This window comes from Pipistrellus kuhlii, unplaced genomic scaffold (genome assembly GCF_014108245.1).
Source record: "Pipistrellus kuhlii isolate mPipKuh1 unplaced genomic scaffold, mPipKuh1.p scaffold_m20_p_8, whole genome shotgun sequence".
Classification (NCBI taxonomy): Eukaryota; Metazoa; Chordata; class Mammalia; order Chiroptera; family Vespertilionidae; genus Pipistrellus; species Pipistrellus kuhlii.
In genome coordinates this window covers 57,626,360-57,649,241 of record NW_023425584.1, presented here as the reverse complement: position 1 = coordinate 57,649,241, position 22,882 = coordinate 57,626,360, and the positions used below count along the sequence as shown (strand labels likewise).

The 22,882-nt window shown below is 40.4% G+C and overlaps 1 protein-coding gene across 1 annotated transcript in view; it reads right to left on the bottom strand.

Annotated features, from left to right (window-relative positions):
- Nucleotides 1-22,882, bottom strand: part of CUNH4orf45 (chromosome unknown C4orf45 homolog) — a 65,027-nt gene that overhangs the window by 10,598 nt on the left and 31,547 nt on the right. Inside the window, exons 2-3 of the mRNA XM_036424365.2 lie at nt 22,310-22,542; nt 10,328-10,386 (exon numbers count right to left, since the gene is read on the bottom strand). Coding sequence (XP_036280258.1) covers nt 10,328-10,386; nt 22,310-22,542 — 292 coding nt within the window. The remainder of the gene's footprint in view (nt 1-10,327; nt 10,387-22,309; nt 22,543-22,882) is intronic.

Below are 22,882 nucleotides of genomic sequence, written 5' to 3'. Positions count from 1 at the left end.
TAGTTCTTTAGACAGGACCGTGGTGGTCTTGGATAGCTTCCTCACCTGGTTTGGCGGGGAGTTCTAGGTCATGTTTCTCATTTCCTTCTCCAAATACAGAAATCACCTCTCCAGGAAGCCTGATTCCTTTTAGTGGAAAAGGTATTTGAAGAGTAGAACCGAGTAGTATGGGGGCTCACAACTACTGAGTTGATTCCCATGCCTAGACCTTTATGGTGAACAGAACTATGAAAATAGATACATAAATGCACACTACCATACATATACATACACATATATCTTCCAATCAAATTCAGGATTTGTTCTTTAGCTCTATTATGTTAACATCTATATTTTCTCTCTCCCACTCTGAGAATCCTGTTACTCAACCAAACCAGGAATAACTGAAAACCAGTAATCAAGTCATTACTCACATCACACTAAAGCAGAGCCAGAGTATTACCACCAAACCTTTAGCAGTTCTTGTTATTCTTAGAATATACCCCACTAGAGATTCATACTCAAATTTCTGTGCTTTAAAAATCTCTTCAAATAATTCCTTTCTGTTGGTTAAGTCATCAACTGGATACTCATTTTGTTTGTTTTTAAACTTTATATTTACATTAAGCTATTTTATAAAATGAGAAGTCAGATATAAGGTACATATCATAGGTAAGATATGTCAAACCAAGTGTGGAACTTTGCTATTTTATTTTTTCTTGTTGTCATTATCGTATGCATCTAGCCTGTGGAAGTGTTGGTGGTGTCATGGTAGCTTTGGAGCAGGTGCTGCCTGAATCGTGTCTTACTGAATAGCTGCAAGGAGGGACTCTGATTCTGGGAGAAACTGTCTTGAAGGCCCTATCTCTGCTCAGTGAAGAAAACATTTGTTCTGCCACCCACCATGTACCTCAACTTTGAATTTTAATGAGTTAGCCTAGAAGCTGCTAGCCAGAAAACAAGCTGCAAGGCTCTGTAGAAACCCTGCCATCTTTATACATCACGATAGAGGCTAGAAATGAAATGTTTTTTTTTATCACATATGTGGTAATTGTGCTTCAAGGTAATTCATCTGAACGTGTGAAGTTCCATCTCTAAAATGAGAGCATCTTGGAACCTAAATACAGCAACTCTAGAAGCTGATCCTCCAAGCTCGGGGGATCGTAGAGAGCTTTTCTGACCCCTTCTCCAAGTTTAGATTTCCAAATTTATATTTCCATCGCACCCACTAAAATACTCCCTGTTGTAACAAGCATTTCACTTAGAGGTTACATTTTGTTAAATATCTAAACCCAGCATCAAGCATAGTGCTAGGCACAAATAGGTAATCAGTACACATTGGTTGACCACATATTTCCATCACTGCGTGCATCCTGATATACCCCATTATAAGTATCTGTTTATCTGTCTCTTCCTCTCGCTATATGGTAAGCTTTTTGAGGGCAGAAACTGTGTCTTATTTCCTGGGTACTCCACTTCTCCGTAATCTGGATGGGATAAAAAACGAAAGTGATACCATTGAAAACTGAATTAGAATTACGGAGGCAAAGTACAAGATGCTCTTGAGGCTCATATTATAAATATGTGGCAACATTTTAAGATAAAGTGATGACATACTTATAATCTCTCAACCGTGGTTTAATGCCACAGCCTGACCTCTGTATCCTCAGACCCTCTCTGTGTCGGATCCATGCTGAGGACTTTACATAACGTTGACTTCATCCTCAAGACAACTCCAGGTGGTAGCTATTATCATTCTCCTTTTTACCCTTGGAACTGAGCTGTAGAGAGCATCTACATTTCATGAAATAAGGGGATTAACCCAACTAAGTCCAACTCTAAAGGCTTGCTTATAGGACCTTCTAGTTATGAAAATCTGAAATTGTCAGCAGTCTTAAAAGAAACATAAAAAAAAAAGCAGAAATGGTAATAACATGTAAAAATGGAATAGATGATTATGATGTTGTTTCAACTGGCAATATAGATATAAGCTAGGTGATAAGATTGACCTTTTGTTTGGTAATAAAAGAAAGTTTGAAATTACCATGATCGGGACTTGTTTGTGGCTTTACAAAATTAAATAGATAATAGAGAAATAACAACAATCCAAATATTTGTAACAGGTTGTGTTGTTTGTTTGTTTTGCATTCTTTTCAGCACATGACGTCCATTTGCCTGAACCCCAAAGCTTAGCCCCTCTGTGTATTAGTAGCTGGTGGTCACTGCAGTGTCTGCTTTGCCAGTAGCCCTGGTCTCCTGAAACAGCCTCTGGGAGCCACAGTGCTGATGCTGAGATGCCAAGCCAGTGGGCTGACGGTGCTTCTTTCTAACACACTTTGATGTCCGTTTAGCTCATCAATTACATGAGAGTAATTTCCCGTGAGGGGCCACATTCTGAAATGAACCGAGTTTTTCCCATTGGGGCAAGTGACAGCCTGGTAAGTTTTCTTCTTAAGAATACCAGCGCTGTCCCTTCTTCAGCTACTTTTTCTTTCAAAAACAGTAGTTTTTCCTCAAACGGCTGCATCTTATTCTTTTGACCTAAGTGCTCCGTCCTGAGATAAGCAATGTTCATTCATTCAGCAACAAACACTGCTGTGCCTCCTACAAGTAAATTATCAACCTTTTGCTAGGCTACTTCTGATAGGCTCTAAGGGAGCAGGAACTGGGTCTGTCTGGCTCACTCCTGAAACCCCAGGCCTGGCATGGTGCCTGGCACATGGCTGGATAACTGGGCACCCACTACCCGTGTGGCATAGCAGCGACACGGGAGCTCTGCCTGACCCCATGGCACCCGCAGCTTCTGAGAGCCTCCTCCCTCCCTGCCCAGCTGAAGAGAAAACGGGGCAGAGGAGGCTGGGGAAGGAAATGTGAAGACCGCTGCTCAGTAACAGACCTGAAGGGCCAAAGTAGGAATGGGTGCTGATGATCCAAAATTCCCACAACTTTGCTACTTAATGCTTACAGAAATCCCTCCACTGTGCCAGGCAATGCGGCCTTCAAAATAGAAATCTGTCAAGATTGATGGCTGTGCCGAAACCGGTTTGGCTCAGTGGATAGAGCGTGGGTCTGAGGACTGAAAAGTCCGAGGTTCGATTCCGGTCAAGGACATGTACATTGGTTGTGGTCACATCCCCAGTGGGGGGTGTGCAGGAGGCGGCTGGTCGATGTTTCTTTCTCATCGATGTTTCTGGCTCTCTATCCCTCTCCCTTCCTCTCTGTGAAAAATCAATAAAATAAAATAAAATAAATTACATTTATATATATATATATATATATATATATATATATATATATATATATAAAAAGATTGATGGCTGTTTTGAGGAAAACAACTCCAAGAAAAACATGCATTTCTGTACCAATATATTCTAAATCGTGGCTGTCATTAAGTCTGTGCTGGTCTCACAACTTGGCTTGGCAGCAGTATTTCATTATGGAATAAAACAGGCCATTCTCTGGGCACCGCCTAAGGTGGGCCAAACACAAGCACACCTTCCACCTCTGCAGAAACAGAGCCCCGTTCATGCAGGGCAGTGACTAATGTTTTAGTGCTAAAAGGCCCTGGTTTTAAACAGAAACGTTTTCAACTTAGGAGCCCTTGGCTACTAAAATAGTAGTTGACTATTGCTATTTCTCCCATTTTATAAGTATTATGTTTATCAAAATAAAACACTTGAACATTGTACTTAACGTAGTGCTAATTTCCCCCCCCAAGTTTAATGTAATCATCTAGGCCCAGGTACATAATGCATGTAAGCAGTAATAAAATGCATATAATACTTTTTAAAAATTCCCTTTCTCCCTGCTCCCTGGCCAATGCTCTCTTCCCCTAATGCAGCCACTTTTTAGCTTCTTTGGTTCTTCTGGAATTTAACCCAAATCGGTACACAGCACGTGTTCCCTCTGGAGTCCTCACTGGTCCCGCTCCTGTGGGAATCGGTAGTCCTCTAGTTCCCTGCGAGGTCACATGCCTGGTGCTTTCCTTTAAGGCCATCTTGGGGATTCCCTTTGCCTGTCACGTGACTCCTGTTTCTTGGATCAATATTCCTTTCTCTTCTTTTGATTTATTCCCCCCTTGTCTTGCTAGATAATATTCTCTAGTTACTTCCTAGGGGGGAAAAAATGCTTTGAGGTGGTTTTCTTTTGTTTGTTTTGTGGTGTTTTTGTTTTGTTTTTTTTAGCAAGTACATGTCTGAAAATGTCTTTTTTCTAACTTCCTGCTTGATTGTTTGGCTGGTTATAGAATTATAGGTTGAAAGTCACTTTCTGTCCGACGTGGGAGTCTCTGCCTCACAGTCTCTAGAGTCTGGTATTGCTGTATATACAATGAAGTATGCTGCCTCTTTGATTCATGATCCTTTGTAAATATATCCTAGTTTTTCCCTGCAAGGCTTTAGAATTGTCTCTTCATCTCAGCATAATGAAGTTTCATTGGAGATAGCCTTGACAATTTAAGATTTTAAAATTTACTTGGGTGGAGGCTTTCAATCTGAAAATTCATGTTACTCCCTTCTGAGAAATCTTCTTGTATTATTGATTTCCTTCTGTTTCCTCTCATCTCTTACTAGTTAGAGATTAGTCTGATTTAATTGTAATTGACTTTTTAATGTTCATATATTTTTTTTCTTTTATTTTTTTCCATCACTTGGATTTTTTGTTCTACTTTGGGGAGATTAACTCAGACATATCGTATGAAATGTCTAACCTGTTTTGAATCTCTGTACTGATTTGTTTTAACTAAAAATATAGTACGAATTTCAATAGATGCATATTGCTACATTATTTTAGTGTACTTCACTTATTTGATTCATAGATAACATTTATCAATAGAGTAGCCTGATTTTCTCAGGATAGTTTCCTTGTGACCATTTCAGTGATCTTCCTGTTTCATTCTCCCAAGTGTCCTGTTTTGGGTGGTAAATGACATGGTCACTCTGTTTCCTGAGTGCTTACTATGCACCAAGTGCTGCTCTAAGTGCTGTATGTATAACAACACGCCTATACAACAACCCAGTGTAGTAGATCCTGTTACCATCATTTTAAAGGTTGAGAAACTGAGGCATAAAATGCTTAAATAACTCCAAAATATCACAGCTACTAGGTAGTGATGCTGGGACTTAAACCCTTGCTCTTAATTTCTGTATAGAAACTGATTTATAACTGCATACTATCCCCTATTTTGGGGGAGGACAGAGGGGGTTATTTCTGACTTTGTATTACTGAAAACACTTTGGGACTTCCTTGGAGCTAAACCTTTGTGCATTTCCTCTATTATTCCTTTGGAAAAGATAAATCCCCAATGAAACCAGCTTTCTTGATCTAGCACTCTTCCAGTTCTGCCATGCTGTGCACCTCATGACAGTGGGTGCTCCCGAACACATCTTATGATTATGTCAAGGCAACTGGGAGAGCGAACACTCTAACATGAGCTGTGTCTCATGCCCTGCCTGATGTGGCTCAACTGGATGAATTTTATCCCATGTACCAAGAGGTCAGCAGCTGGATTCCTGGTCACGTTGAAGGCTCCTTCCCCAGTAGGGATTGTGTAGGAGGCAGTAGACTGAGGTTTCTCTCCCTTTCTCTTACTCTTCTCTCTCTAAAAATCAATAAAAACATATTTTAAAAGAGCTGTGTCTCTGTGACTCTTGAGTAAGAGAGGAGTTGAGGAAGGCTAGGTTAATTTGATCCTTTAATGCTCACGTGGCTCTTCCCCTCCAGGGCTGATATCCAGTTTGGTTGTCCTTACCTGGGAGGTGACAGACTCCTTCACACCCCCATCTAATGACAATGGCAGATTATGGGAACTTGAAGTTTATTCTCAAGACAAATCTATAAACCGGCAAATAGGTGGCAAATGTTTCAAGCCCACAGTTGGCAAAGAGGCAACTTGGTTATGACTTTATGTCAGAGGCCTGTCGGCAGCTCCTTTATGGAATGCTGCTAACCAGTGAGTAATTATGTTGATTTCATAATCTCAGCAACTCTTTCATTTGCATGGGCAAAAGATTCACTCAAGCAGACAGCCAGAGATTTTCCTAAAATTTTCTTTCTAAAACCAGCTTAACTTTGGTCTCTCCCAAGGAAGTCATCACCACTTGAACTCCAACTTCTCCAGCCAGAATGATACCAATTTAGGTTGTTATGACAACAAGAAAGACTGGAGTTTGCAAACATGTATTGAATGCCCCATTTTGCCAAACACTGTGTCAAGGGAAGAAGAAAAACAAGATACTTCCAGGCCCCGCAATTTTCAGTAATGATGTGTCACTGCAGTCCTTACATCTTCAAACAAACAAAAAGCCTTGTCCATTCACTGCTGTCCATTCTCTTGTGGCCTCTTTTAATTGGGCAGTAAACTGGTTGTCCACTTCCTATCTGTGCTTTTTGTTCAAATCAGAAATACTGTGTGCATAGATTGGAAAACATCAATCACAACTGTATGAAAATGAGTTAACCATCAGATCACATATCTAGAGAAACTTCAGTTATTTAGCACAAGAGGATGTTTCAAGTCAGAAGGAAATAAAAAGAGTTCACACACACACACACACACACAGTTACTGCAATCATTCTCCGTCAATGTACATTGTATGGAAATGTGCTGTTTGTGTCAGTCTGTCCTGAAAGTCTGTGAGCTACTTGAGAGTGAGGACTCTGCTTATTAATTTTTTAAAATATTTTTATTAATTTCAGAGAGGAAGAGAAAGAGATAGAAACATCAATGATGAGAATCATCGATCAGCTGCCTCCTGCATGCCCCACGTTGGGGATCAAGCCTGCAACCATGACATGTGCCCTCACAGGGAATCAAATCGTAATCTCCTGGTTCATAAGTCGATGCTCAACCCCTGAGCCACTCCCGCTGAGCTCTGCTTATTAATTTTTAATGTTCTGAGAACCTGGCTAGTAGAAGGTCTTCATTTGACGTTTGTTGGAGTATACTTTTATTAGGATGCAATACATTGTATGGCTCACCATTGATTTAGTAACAGGTTTACATGGGAGGAAAGAAAGGAGCCAGTTTTGTACATTACACTTATAAACAACTATTATAAAACACATCCTGATTTCAAGACAGTTAAAAATTTTAAAGCACGTCTTAGAATGGAGGAAATCCTATAATTGTCCTTTACTGGACATCTAGTCTCAAAAACACTGAGGATTTTGTCTCTGTTATGTCAGCAGACAGAAATTCTTTAGCATTGGTTGTATTGACCAAAATCATCCTAGTCTTCCTACAGTGTTTTTTCTGAGACCACTGACAATTTTCACATGTTTGTTATTATTTTCTTGAATTTCCATTTCCTTCAAAATTCTTCAACGACTCTTTATAGCCTTCTGTTGTCTGAAGGGTCCCACTGTCAGGCTTCTTTTCTGCTTCAGTGGCTCTCATTCATCTCGTCCTCCGTGTGGGTACATACCCCTGCCCCCACCCAAGGCTCGGTCCCCATCTTTTCTCAGTCTTAACTGGTGGTACTCAACCCTGGATGCACATCATCAGATCACCTAGGGAGCCCTTTAAAAACATCCAAGCCAGATCCCAACCCATGTTAATGGAATCAGTCTACTTGGACTGAAATGTTAGTTCTGGGGCCCTAGGTCATGTAACTGAACCTCTGAAATTCAATTAAGATGATGTTAAAATCTGCTTCATCAGAGTACTGGATACATTCTAACTCCCCATCATTATAGTCAACTTTTTCTATGCATGTAAAACCCAAGTTTCTTTGAAAGCTCCATCAAATCCTTCGTTCTTCCCATAGCCCTCCATAGTCACTATTTATTTTGGCCCGTTTGCAAAGCACACTGAAAACGGAAGATGCGCCTATTAAAAATGAGATAGTCTCCTAGTGCATCTTCTTGCTACTGTTCTTGTCACCTTCCAATCCATTCTCCACACAGGACTCCACTATTCTGGTGAACTTAGGAAAAAATTTGAATCATGTTGCTTTTTTTTTTTTTTTTAAATCTTCTAATGAATTATATTTGTTCCTAGATTAAAATCAGAATTCTCTAATCTGGACACAAGATTCTACACAATCTGACCCTCGCCTTGCTATACTCCCATTGGTTTCTGTCCTCTAGCTGCATGGTCCTAATTTGATATGTTCTTTCCTGCCCTGGGGCCGTGTGCATGTTGTTCCCTCTGCCAGGAAAGAGCTTATACTCACCTTTTCAAAGTCAGTTTAACAATTACTTCTTGGTGAGCACTTCTCCGATCCTCAGTCTAGGTAGATGTCCCTAGTAAAACCTCTTTACACCCCATAAATAATGAAATGAAATGTTTTATCATAAACTGGGCAGAATATAAACTCTTTTCTTGATACACTGCTTACTAGTATGTTATTTGATTTGTTGCCACAAGCATGAATTATATTGTACTTAAATTTTTTCATTAAAAAGCATCAAACCCAGAATAATGTTCCTAAGTCATTTCATTGTTTAATGTCTCTCATTCCTCCCCTAGAATACAAGTTCCAAGAAGGGCATATATTGGGCCTGTTTTGTTCACCACTGTGTCCAAGGATCTAGCATTGCTTCAAACACAGGAAGTGCTGAATTTAGTGAGTGACGGTTGTTGACTAAGAAAGTCAGAACATGAAAATTAACTGGGAGGCTAAGCACTAACCTTGCCCTGAAAAGAGAGAGCTCTCAATCACACAGAGAATGCAAGGGAGTGGGCACTCCTAAGCCTGTCCTAGTCAGTAGCCTATTCAGAAGCATCTTCCCAGTCTTTTAAGCACTTAGATGTGGGTAAAATCTCCAGAGGGAGGCAGCATTTAGATGATTGACATCTGAACTAGTTACAAATAGGACCTGAGTCGAGGCTTCTGACCAGTCCAGGGGGTCATCAATACACTAAACAAATTGTTGGTTTTAACTTTTCCAGTTATAACTATCATTATTAACTTGTCACTCAACATATGCAAATTGCCTTTGTTATTTTTTTCATATCTATCCACCTACCTTTATATCCAATTTTCCAACTGGATCTAGAGTACCCTAAGTACAAGGTCATTTTCAGAAATGTTTTGAATCCTCATGACCTGGTACAATCTGCATCATATTCCCTGGAATGAACGCTGCCAACATTCTTTCATCCAGGGAAATGTTCCAAGCTTCAATATTTCTCAGATACTTTCTAACAAGTTTTTTAATGTTTAAATAAATGCAGCAAATTTTCACACTTATATCACCAAGGCCTGTTGACGTTTCTTTGATTTCCAGTGGTCTTTAATGTGTTTTTTTTAGGGAGGGAGGGGTTGGCTTGAAATCTTTTGTAGCACATCTGTAGATAGATGCTTATAATATTATCTGAGCAAAGTGGGATGTTTTAATGAGAACATGTGTTTAACGTGCAATAAATTGTAACTATTTTCTTATGGTTTTAAACATAGGATATGCTTCATGTATAAGTTATAGGAATTGCCAAATAAGATCCTTTGTGGTCCTGAGATCGTGCTGTAGTAACTAGTAGACTTTTGGCATGGGGGTGGAGGGTCTGTCTCTTTTTGGTTCAGTTTGTATTATGTTACAGCAGAAAGAGCCTACAGTCCATTCATTTTGCACATACCAATGTTGTATCCTCCAACGGTGAAAAAATGAAGTGAATTAGGCTTGAAACCCTTGCCACCCAAAAGCGAAGGCCAACAAAGGCATTACTAAATCCCAAATCTTGTAGAGCCGTGCTGACTGATCCTTCCCCTCTTAAGAATCAGGATTATATGTTACATCCAGATGAGAAGCCTAGATGTACTCTTTTCCTGTAATTTAACATACCTTGAGCCAGGCTTGTTTAATTTAGGTTACAGGCAACCTCCAGATAGCATGAATTCAAGCCATTGTGTGGCTTCAGTAGGATTCCATTTATTAACGAAGATTACCCACTATGATGGTTTTTAGACCAACTGCATGAAATGAGCTTTTCTCTTCTCCTTCTTCTTCTTCCTCTTCTTCTTCTTCTTCTTCTTCTTCTTCTTCTTCTTCTTCTTCTTCTTCTTCTTCTTCTTCTTCTTTTTTAACCAAAAACAATTATATTGTTGTTTCCCATTGAAAGTAGTATTTATATAGTAAAAGCTACCCTACTCATCCAGTCCCTGTTCTTAATTGCTGCAGGCTGATTCTCTTTTTCTCCCCTATAGTCTATGCTGGTTTTGCCCATTTCCTCCTTTTAATTAAAATCTAAAGATAATAAAAATGTTGTGTTGATTTGGAATAAAAAATAAATAAAGTGGTAATATACTTAAAAGTATTTTTTTTTGTTTGTTTGTTTGTTTTTAAAGTAACACTTTTACAAATTTAGGAAGGAAAAGAATTAATTGAAAAATCATTCATATGTGCTTACCATGGGTTTTGGTATCTGTGGTATATTGCTTCACCAGCAGCTCCTCTTAGTTCTTTATGCTGTAAAAGGAAGAAAGTTAATGTGTCTGAATTTCAAGTTCAAAAGGCACCAACAAGTGCCTAATCAAAAGAGAAGTGAGGGTAGGAAATTAAATAGGAAATGCTAAATTCAGGCACAAGAATATGGTGTTTTGATTGTTTTTTCATTTTTAATCTATTTATTTAAAAGTACTGCACCATTCAAATTCTTTGAATAAGTACACATTGGAAACAAACTAAAATTATGAGAATACCACTTTTTCTTTTTGAGAAGAAAATAGAGATCATCAGTTGTCTCATTCATAGTTGGCCATAATTTTTCCCAAAACAAAGTTAAATTTGCATTATAAATTATCAAAAGCATATTTTACAATATTTCATTTTTAAATTACAGTATACCTTCAATATTATATTGTATTAGTTTGAGATGTACAACATAGTGGTTAAATAATAATATATATACTTTACAAAGTGTTCTCCCTGATATTGCCAGTACCTTACCTAGCACCATACATAGTTATTACAATACTAGAGGTCCGGTACATGAAAATTCCCTCAGCCTGGCCTGCCCCCTCTCACAGTCCAGGAACCCTCAGGGTCGGGAGGTAAACTGGCGATCAGGAGAAGGTGATGCCCCATCACACCTCTGCTGCTGCCACTGCTGGCAGCACAAGCCTTGGCTTGCCCTGGTTACCTGAGCCTTGGCCAGCCCTGGGTGGCTGTACAGCCACCATATGAGGGCCGGCCTAGGGTGGCTGGGGGACTCCAGTGATAGGCTGAGCATCTGCTGCCCCTGCAGGGCTGAGAAGACTGAGCACCGCCATCTTGTGACTGTGGGCACCACCATCTTTGAAGGCATGACAATCAATTAGCATATCCCCTCCTTCTTGGCTGTGGGCACTGCCATCTTTTGCAATAGTGTGAGGTCAATTAGCATATACCCTCTTTATTAGATAGGATTATTGACTATATTTCCTATGCTGTACTTGACATCTCCATGACTATTTTGTAAGTGCCAAATTGTAAGCCTTAATCCCTTTGCCTTTTTCATCCATCCCTTCAACACTCTCCCATCTGGCAACCATCCACCTGTTCTCCGTTTCTATGAGTCTGTTTCAAGTTTGACTTGAACTGAGGAGAAAAGGTACAAATGAAATAAATATGATGCTGTGTGGTTTACGTTCTGTCTCTATAAAGGTATTGGGTAGCAAGAAGAGTGTCTCCAGTGATCTCTGGGCTCCTCCTTTCTCTTTATGATTCCGTGTCTACATAAACAGGCTTTTGAAACTACTATAGATCAGTTAGACTCAAAGAGTTGAGGTCTCTTCACTTTACCTTCACAGAATTAGAAAATGTGGTGGTAATATCGTAGGAAAGAGCTGAATTACACATACATAGCTGTGGTTTAATGTAGATCTGGAAACTCCTTCAGGAAAGCATAATTTGATAAAATATATATATATATATATATATATATATATATATATATATATATATATATTTGGCAGCTTAGAACCAGTTCTCACATTAAAAAAAAAAAAAATCCCCACACCCTCTCAGGTACATGGAAATGATCTATTATCACTGAATAAGTGGCCTCTACATACTGCCTCCTTTTCCCCAGGCACCAGTCGGTGGATGGCACATCTTAGGCCTAAACGTGGGGGATAGGGGTGTCACATTTATAATGAAAAGGTTTTGGTCTGTAATTATTTCTAAGTTTTCCATACCTGGAGTGGGAAACAATGATATGGATTATCAAACATATTTCACTTCAGTTTGGAATGCATTTTTGTTTGTTTGTATTGATTTGGGGTGCAATATTCATACAAAGTAGCAAAATCATATTATGATGATTTCAACATCAGAAGAATGACCCAATATATTTTTTTTAATCTTTCCTTTTGCCCTGGCCAGGTAGCCCAGTTGGTTGGAGCATCGTCCCAAGCACCAAAGGTTAGGGATTTGATTTCCTGTCAGGGCACATACCTGAGGGTTGGATCCCTAGAGTGTGTGTGTGTGTGTGTGTGTGTGTGTGTGTGTGTGTGTGTCTCACTCCCTCCCTTCCTCTCCTCCCACTCTAAATTATTTCCCTTCCCCACCCCATTACCCCACTTCAAGCTTTGGTTTAGAATAACTTTCCTGACCAAGAGCTTCAGAGTTACTTATTTTAGAAAAGCAGATCTGTATATCTAAGTCATCTACTTGGGGATGAAGACCTGAAATCTTGATCACTTCTGGCTCTTTAATGTCCATGTGTAGAATAAATAAAGTGACAATTGAGATATTAATGCAGGGTTTCCCCACTATTCCACAGAAAATTTGAAAAGTCATCATCTGTATAATGGAAAGGTCATGGCATAATTTTATTTCATCAATTGATTTCTGGCACATTGATTCCCTGAAAATTGACCTTATCAATAGACTTATAAATAATTTTGTTATAGCTTCTGGACAAATTTTCCAGGACTTGGATGATCTTCTGTGATCTTCATTCACATTTTTAATAACAAAAAAAAATTGCATCTTCTTAATCTGGAAAGACTTTTCTTAAAACAGAATAGCAGATTTCTCCCCTCCCCATTTCTCCTATGTATTTAATGTATAACGTCATAAAATTTTTGTTAATATTGACTTTCCTTACTAGAAAGAACCACTTTCCATCTCTATAACTGTGAGGTCTTTCTCTCCAGTAGAATAAATACAATGGCAATGCATTTTAAGAATGCCTAGACACTAGGGTTTCTCTTCTCCGTCCTCCTCTGCAACATAGAGCTCTTAGTACCAAACATTTGAGTGGAAAATTCCCTAAGGCTACCTTTTCTTATGCTAATAGGGCTTTTTCCTTCACTTGCCTCAATTTGCAAAATATTACTGTTAACCCCTTAGGTGTCTTTCTTCCCACAGTCAGTGAGAAGCATTCTCTTTGTTGAAGCTGGATCACCAGCTTGCATAATGCCGCCTATTCTAGACTTGAACTATTGAAGGGAGCAAGGGGGCAGAAAGGCTTTTGTGTGAATGGGGCATTTAAAGTATTCATTTTATATTCAGAGCATGAGTAGAAACAAAACAATTCTTTCTGAAAAATGTCAGTGGTTAAGGCATGGGTTCTGAGATGCATTTTTCTTATTAAAAAGCAAAAAAAAAAAATGAACAATGCCGAGAGACTCATACTTCATTTTATGACATATTATATATGTGCACCAATATAAATTACATTCTGGTCTCTCTTTTTTTTAACTGCACTGTTTTTAAGTAATTTGAAAACATATATCAACTCTCAGCAAATAGACTAAACAATGGGTTTTGTTTGTTTTTGTGTGTGAAAATATCCAAATAAAAATCTATGTAGGTAGGAAAATGGGGTGTATATGGGTATATATTGAGACATTACACTAGATACCATGCTAAGTGCTTTACTCACATAATCCTTTTAACAACTCTCCAAGATATTATTATTATCCCTGGGGTAGACAGAATTCTAAGACAGATCCCCCAAGATTCTCACTCTTTGGTATACCTACCTTTTCTCAGGCATTCAACCAAATACTAATCCAGGAACTTTACTGTTGTGAAGGGATTTTGCAGATGTAATTAAGATCCCAAATCAGCAGACTAAGAAAGGGAAATTAACTCTCAGTGGGCCTAACTTACTCAGGTGAGCTCTTACTGGCAAAGGAGATTTAAAGTGATAGAGGGATTTCACATGAGGGAGATTTTGTTGTTGCTGATTTTAAAGATGGAGGAGGCCACGTGGTAACTTGTAGATGAAGAGAATGGCCACCCACTGACTAACAGCCAGCAAAGAAATGGATCCTCAACCTACAGCCACAAGAACTGAAATCTGCCACAACCACATGAACTTGGAAGAAACCGCTAGCCTCAGATGAGATCAGAGACATAATAACTGAAACCTTGATTTTAGCCTTGTGGGACCTGAGCAGAGAACCCGGCCCTGCCTTCCCAGGACTTCTGACCTATAGAAAAGGTGTGGCTTTAAAGCAGCTAAATTTATGGTAAGAAAACTAATACAATCCCCATTTTTATAGATGGGAAAACTGAGGCATAAAAAACAGTAGGTAGACCGATAGCATGCAAAGAGAGAGAGGAGAAAATGAAAAGGTTTTCAACTGGCTACTTTCACTTATGTCACATTCAATTTTTCACACACATAGATTTACCCTGAAAAGCATTATGCATACTAAGTTGCCTCACTTATGTTCAGAGAGAAGACTAATACTTATTTTTTCTCTGTACTACTCTAGGGACATAGGTGTTTTCCTTATTCATATTTATTATTCATAATAGTATTTCTATAATTCAAGATACACTAGGATATTCTTTGAAAGCAATGACTAGAACTCATTCTGTGGGGATTGATTTGTAACCAATCATTCTGCCAGGGGCCTTTATTCAGAACTTGTTGATGATCCCTACCAGAGTCTGAAATCTGAGAGGATTCAACTATTCAAGCTACTCAATAGCTTCCCAAGTCTCTATTTGTACTCAGTGCTCAGTTTCTGAAATATAATCAAGTGCCTGTTTTGCAACTGCTCTCACCCTTGGAGTTTTCTAAGATGTTGGCACTATTGTTCATTCAAAGGTGAAAAAGTATGCTTGTCCCAAGTTAATTGTCCAGTTAGCCTCAGAATACAGAATTACACTAGGGGTATCAGTTCAGGCTTTGTAAACAGTAATAGTAGAACCAAGTTTCAATGAAAAATTACGTGGCAAATTGCTTTCAAATGACTACTGAATTAGCTAGCAGTAGCATAATAATGAATCTAAAATTAATTTAGATTACTTAAAAATTCATTACTTAAAAATTAGTTTACTTAAAAATTCATTTCTCCTCCTCTACAACTTGGTCTTTTAACAAAGACACTATATGAGAAAAGAAGCAATCTCAATCTCTATCTCCCATCCTGTATAATAAAAGGATAATATGCAAATAGACCAAATGGCGGAACAACTGAACAACCAAACAACCAAACAACCTGTCATTATGACATGCACTGACCACCAGGAGGCATGTGAGGAACATGGCGGGTGTTGGCAGCGGGCATCAGAGCATGGAGCATGGCAGGTGTCAGCCATGGGGGGGATGTTGGAGCAAGTGAGTGGGAGTGCCAGATCAAGGTGGGGTGCTGGTCGTTGTCGTTGGGGCAAGCCTCTGGTGGTTACTGGAAATTCTTTGCTCCCATGTGCCTTTGTTCCGCCCAGCCCAGCATTCGCACCTGCGGCCAGCACTGGAGCTGCCTCTTGCACCTTCTGCTGACTCCTGGGCTCTGGCCACAATCGCTAGCCGCTGTCAGTGAGTGAGAGCAGGACTGGCACCATCAATGCGTGGAAGCAGGGATGCCAGCAGATAGGGGACCGGAGGCTGCAGTGGGGGGGGGGGGGGGGGGCAGGCAGGGGCACGGAGGATCGAGACCTGCCCCTGTGCCCACTGCAGCCTCACTGCCCACAGTTCCTAGTATATAAACACTGGGCCCTAGTATTTATCAATAATTGTCTATGCCATTCTAAGCACTAGGAGGTGTGGAGTTAATGCTGTCAGTACAAATAAAACATATCTGAACCTCAGTTTGCCTAAAGCCATTGGGGATGTGGCTGGGATTATGCACTCTAATTGCTAATACTAGTCACACTAAAAACTTCAACAGCACAAAGAAACTCTCCTATGAATTCTTCCCCAACTGAAGGAATTCACATGAATTCCTACAGTACTTACTTTCAGTGCCATTTTTTTGTGTGCCCAGAGACACAGCTTGGACTGCAAGGACCCCTATATTTAATAAACTGTTTCTCCCAAAGGTCTTAAAAAGCCAAGATAAATGCCAGATTTAGAAAACAGATGTCCTGGTATTTTAGGCACCTGTGCTTAGGATAGTCAATCATGCCCAAGTTTTAAAATTCTTAGATAGTATATTTAAAGGGCTTGGATACGGAGTCAAATCACAGGTTGATTAAAACCCATTTTAATTTATAGTTTGTTTGTTTTTTTCTTAACTCTGAATCTCCCCTATCATCAGCAAATAATATTTGTTGAATACCTGTAGCATATGCTTAATTACTAACTTCAAGAAGTATAATTTTAAAAGAAGGCGAAGTTCACATTAAGATCCAGACTCAAGATGTTACATCAAGCCCTGCAAATGTTACTACCATGATATATTTTTAACCTTCTTTCCTTAACAAGGAATAAAATCACCCACTAGGTTCTAAATTACATTGAGATCCTTTTCCTTCCTTCTTTTTTTTTTTAATTGATTTTAGAGAGAAAGGGAAGAGAGATAGAAACATCAATGATGAGAAAGAATCATTGAATCCTGCACACCCACCATTGGTGATCAAGCTAGCAACTGGGGCACGTGCCCTGACTGGGAATCCAACCATGACCTCCTGGTTCATAGGTCCATGCTCAACCTCTGAGCCATGCCGGCTGGGCCCCTTTCCTTCTTTCTTTCCCATGTTTCTACATCCTAACGAAAGGTATGAAAATTAATATGTATTTTTTTCCCAATTTGACAATAATTATCTATAAAGCAACCTCAACAAGTGAGAGGAAGCCCTTTGTTTAGCTGAGGAGCGGGGCTGCAGGGGCTGTGGTGCTCAGTGCAGGTGGCAGTGGCCCTGGCTACCCACAGAGGGGCTCCCCTTTGCAAACATTCCTCTCCGAGCGGCTCTGCACACAGCGATGCAAGCACACACCAGGGAATCGCCTCCCTGGTGCTTTCACGGTCTGCTAGAGAAAGGAAGCATCAGAAGGAAAGTTTATTTGCAGGTGTTCAGATACAAGTAAAAGTTTATAAGGAAATGACTTCCTTCCATTTATTCGAGGAATCTTATAGAGCCAAGGTTTGTAAAAAGGGGAAAGTATAACGTCTGTGTATAAGGAGGTGCATGGTGCTAATATATTATTTCAAGGAATGGGAAGGTTCTTTGGCCTCTGAGGGCAAGGTTTCTCCTCACAGATGGTCAGCACGTGACACTTCCTTGCTGAAGACTTCCATGGCCTCAGAAAGTGTGTTGCTCTATAGGCACTCCAGGAGGAAAGGTGCTGATGGAAGTATTTTTACATTAAGCCACCAACCAGTGCAAATAACTCTAAGAAGTATAAAGTGAGAGCTGAGCACACACCCCATTGGGGGAGGGATAGCAACAACCAAAAGAAGTTCCTAATTTTAGAAAAGCTATTTTCTATTTTGCTTGCATAACTTGGTTGAAAAAAGAAAGCTTTATTTCTTTCTTTCTTTCTTTCTTTTTTTTTTTTTTTTAAGTTTTCTGGATTGAGTATACCATCTGGAGACTAGGACTGTGAGACTCAAAATTGGTGAATGTGATTCAACCAAATGAACCTATAAGTAAGTAAAAAAAATTAGGGCAAAAGACACCCAGAAATTCTGAAATATGTGATTGGTGGGCTACATACAAGTCAACTCCACAATAGTAATATTTCTTTTTCCAGGTGAATTTGAAAATTGTCCCGGACACTGTTGTGTGAAGGTGGACAGTTTGGAAGACCGCACGGGGTCAGGCTGGGACAAGGAAAGAAGGTCATTTTTGGTAGTACCTCACTGTCTTCTCTATTTCTTTCCATAATGCCAGAGATTGTACTTGATCACCTGTTTTTGAAACATTATCAGGTGTTTATTAAATTAAAATTCAAAAATAACTATTACTAAGCTATACATTATTATATCAACTAGTGATATCCACTAGTAATTGATGTTATTATAAATGAAGTGCATTGTGTACAAATAATGCAGAATTGGAAGCTGGGAGAAAGTGGAGGGAACATGAAGAAAGGATGCAAGACTTGTAAGAGAAGGCAATTGGCCTTGAGCCTAGCCAATTAAAGAAAAATAATAAAACATATACTCTATTCATTGGCTTCAGTCTGATGATCTGACTTTCTTTCCCGTCATTCATCTCAAGTGTACTATATCCCCTCTAAGTCCTGAGTACACAGCCTGGGCTGAATTCCTGGCTCCACCAATTCCAAGGGCCCTCACCTGTCAGCACCTCAGTTTCCTCATCTGTAAAATGGAAATAATTACAGTACCTTTCTCACGTAGTAAATATTCAGTTACTGGCAGCTTGTTTTATGTTTACTTTCTTAAATAAATCACAGTGAGAAAAATGCCTGACAAAACAACCAGCTGTGGATCTGTTTATTCGACAGCCATCAAGAAACTCAACGTCAGATGTCTGTTCAAATGTCCATAAAACTGTTCCCAAAAAAGCCTCTGTATGTCATAACTGTGGAGTGTGTGCCCAATTAAAAGTGAGGCAGAAGTTTCAAAGCCTCAAAGATTTTATTTTATTATATTATATTATACTGTACTGGTGGCCCGGTGCACGGAAATTAATTAGAAGTAAGATTTGTGCGGTAATTACGTTACTGCAAAAAATTACATGTCAAAATAGTGTATATAATATAGTATTATAAAATTAAAACACACATGCGATTGGCATCAGCAAGAGCTTCATATGTATTGTGCATGTGTGAGCCATTGTTTATTTTTCAATTGCCAGCTGGTTGGTTGGTCAGACGGTTGGACGGACAGGCGGTCAGTCACTTAGCCTTTTATATATAGATTACATGTAAATATGGTTATAGGTTCCCATAGTTCTCATTATCTTCTGCAGATTTTTCAAGTACTTAGACTGTATGATGACATAGTGGTTGTAATATATGATTATGATTAATTGACTTAATATTGCCTTTGGGTTCATACCTAGGAAGAGTTAACTGTCAAATCCAGTATAATGTTATTTCTGTGGGAACATCAAATGTCTTAAATCATTTGGTCACAGGGTCAACGTACAGGAGCAGAAAATGGCCATGAGGAAGCCTACTGATTCTGTCCAGGTTTGGGTTAAAGAAAGGCCGGGGAAGAGAAGGCGTGCCCAGCTAAGCAGCACACAGAATTGTCTTCAATTTAGCATGGGGCTGGAACGAAAGGAAATGTTTCAAAGGTCTCCGAATATTCTTCCAGAAACAACATATAGAGTTTGGCAGAGACCAAATCCATTAAAAAAAAAAAAAAAAAAAAAAAAGTACTGCTCTTAAATCTGAGATAATAACAAAAGCAGGGATCTTTGCTGGCTTACACCCACATGTATCATTATGGCATTGTAACCCACGCACGAGTGAGTAGGAAATAGCTAAACACAAAGGGATCCAGCAGAGAAACCCGATATTGTGATTTTTACTGACCTCTGCAATGTGGGGAAATTTTTCACGTGTCACTCAGCCTGGAAGTGATTATTTTTCCACCCAAATCCAGATGATCTGAACCCCTCTGAGTGCCCCGAACAGGAGAGACCATCCCAGGTAGAAAGCAGCTGCCCCAGGCCCTGTTCTGTGTGTCTACTGGAGGGGCGTGAGCTTTCTTAACTGTGAGCCCCTGCAAGCCTGGAGCAGTAAATTAGGAAGGGCAGCTGCGAAAGCTATAGAAATCCACCAGATAAAGGTTTATGCCTAAAATCCGAGTTCCAGCGTTGCAGCGAGAGACACAGCGAAGTCTCTGAGGTTAGACTGAGGACGTGCCCTTTTGACTGGGACTGCGGGTAAGGACGGCGGAGGGTGTGATAGAAGTCCATTAATAACAGAACCAGAAGATGAACAGGACGTAGACCGAGACTTTTTTTTAACTTACATCACACCAAGAAATTTATCCGCTCCTCTCATACAGTATTTGTAATTAGAAGCTTGTTTGCATGGAGAGAGAGAGAGAGAGAGAGAGAGAGAGAGAGAGAGAGAGAGAGAGAGAGAGAGAGAGAATTTATCAGCTCAAACGTCAAGTCACGCCAAGTCTGACTGATGGGAGGTAGCTGGGCACCGGGTGGGTGAGGAACCCTGGTCTGAGGCTGGACTGGATGCTGAGGTAAAGTGTGTAGGGTATGGAGAAGAGTAGCAGCCTTACATCAGAAAATTATAATATATCGATTCTTTGCTAATATGTATTATCATTCTCAGTTAATCTTTTTGCTCTCATTATAAAGCTCTAAGTCCAAGGAACCCTCAAGGTTCACCATTGTTACCCAAAGGGCCTGGCTGGATGGTTCAGTTGATTAGAGAATCATCATTATACACCAATGTTTGGGTTTGATCCCCGGGCAGGGCACATACAAGAATGCATAAAATAAGTGGAACAACAAAATTCAAAATGCCAGGACCAAGAAAGTGCAGAGATGAGAAGCAACAGCCCTTACAGCTTGTGTCAAACCAGATCAGCTCCTGAGTGTGCCACAAGTTGGCAGAGAAAATGATCGTATGGCTCGCACTCAATCCCATGGGGGCCAAGGGGCCAGGGCTGCCAAGCAGAGAGTGACTCAGAGCCACCGGTGAAATCGAACGGGGTAAACGCTGGAAGGAGAAATCGTGGCCGATGTCTCTGGTGGGCTCCCAGCTCACTTCAAAGACCAGCATGCTTGAATGCACGCCATTTGAGCAGACCAATGTGTTCCTAAGTAAAAGATGAAAAAGGAAGAGACGCTATACGCACTCAAGACAGACAGACAGACTGAGGGCTGTGCTCCAGAGCAAGGTGCTGGCCACAGGGTAGCCACACGGCAATGACCTTCTGGACTCTTCCAACCAGCTGCCTTGCCTAGGGGTCATACTCTCCTTGCTGGTGGCCAGTTCTGATATTTAATTAAATTTGGGATCTTCATCTTTAGTGCCTACGTGTAACAGGACACAGCTGAAAACCTGGGCATTCATTTCATCTCACTGGCACTAAGTAACAACCGCAGTACTGATAGTCAACAGCTCAGTGCTAGGAGCTGAGATTTGGATGTCAACCCCATGCGATGCATCATGCTTAGTGCTTTCCTCGTATTCTCATATTTAATACTCATAGCATAACAATAATAACAACAGCAAACACATAGAGCACACTGTTCCCAGCACTTGGCAGATATCAACTTGTTTAATGTGTACAACAGCCCAATAAGGTAAAATAAGATTCATAATGAAGCTGAAGCCCGGAGAGAGGTTAAGGAACTTGCCTAAGGCCACTCTCAGTGAGTAGGTGGCAGAACTAGAAGAGGAATTCAGAGATTTTATGGATCAGGCTCTCTAAGCCCTGCCATGAGGAGAGGAGGGGGCAGAGATGCAGAGCGGTAAACTCCCCAGTCCAAGGTCTGATGCCAGACCTACCTCAGGGTCAGGATTTGAACCCTGATAGAGACTGAGCTCCCAATCACTCCCCTGTAAGGCTATACAGTTTGGGCCAGAAAAGGGCTTTTCCTTTTGTTAAACGTGACTGTCTGAGGCTGTACTCTATTGCCTTAAGGCTTAAGGAAATCCAGTCATTGCCTAATGAATACAGTGCATGTTCCCTTTTCAGATAATGCAAAGGCCTGCCTGGAAAAAAAAGAAGTCAGAATGCTTAAATTTTAGTTCTAAAATCACGTGTGCTGTCTTCCTCCACAGAGGAGACTGTGGGCTCCTCCCTGCATTTCAATCACCAGGAGGAATAGACGAGGTTCCTAAGATCCCTCTGGAATTTTGATCTGAAGGCACTAGCCACACAGTGGGTTTCAGAGATCTGGGACTCATCTGTTCGCTGTCCATCCAGCCCAGCCTGCCTTGACACCACCCACTCATAACGGAGTGCTGGAAGGGGGGGGGGGGGTGTGGATACTGCAGCGTGCATGTGAATCTGAAGCGTCCCCAAGCCAAACCCCAGTGCGTTTGTGTTAGCCACAGCTTCATTCTCTTCACACCTCTCCTCTCACCGTGTAGGGGCCTAAACGGGAAGGGTGGTAGCGAGTGCATTTCTTCACACATTTACTTTTCTGAGAAACTCAAATGCCATTCTTTCTCCATCACAGACCAAGATCATGCTGGTTCCTATGGAAGCAAACTCTGGAAGCATTCCAATCAGGCAAGAGCATGCTTTGAAGAACAGAGCTTTAAGAGCAGTACCTTGATGTGAAAGCCACTCTCGAGCCTCGTTTTGTTGATAAAATCATAGGCCGATACTCCCCAGCCAACTTCACCAACATGCACGTGCTTGTATTGGGCTGGGCAGCTGCAGTGTGAGGCAGGCCTCCATAGGTAGCCGACGTCTCCAGATCTCTCTAATGCCGGACGCAATTCTCCTATGTACGGGAAGTGCTGCTGAACTCTAGGTAGATAATCCTTTTTATAATCTGGGCCTTAAAAAAAGAGATAGAGAGAGAAATACTTAAAAAAAAAAAAAACTCCACACTTTATTCGAAGATGCTTTTGTTATCTTATTTTAAAATATTTTTATGGATTTTTTTTTTTTTTTTTTTTTTTTACAGAGAGAAAGGGAGAGGGGTAGAGAGTTATAAACATTGATGAGGGAGAAACGCCAACCAGCTGCCTCCTGCGCACTCCCAACTGGGGATGTGCCCGCAACCAAGGTTCGTGCCCTTGACCGGAATCAAACCAGAGACCTTTCACTCTGCAGACCGACACTCTATCCACTGAGCCAAACCAGTTACGGCGGCTTTTGTTATCATAAATGGTAGA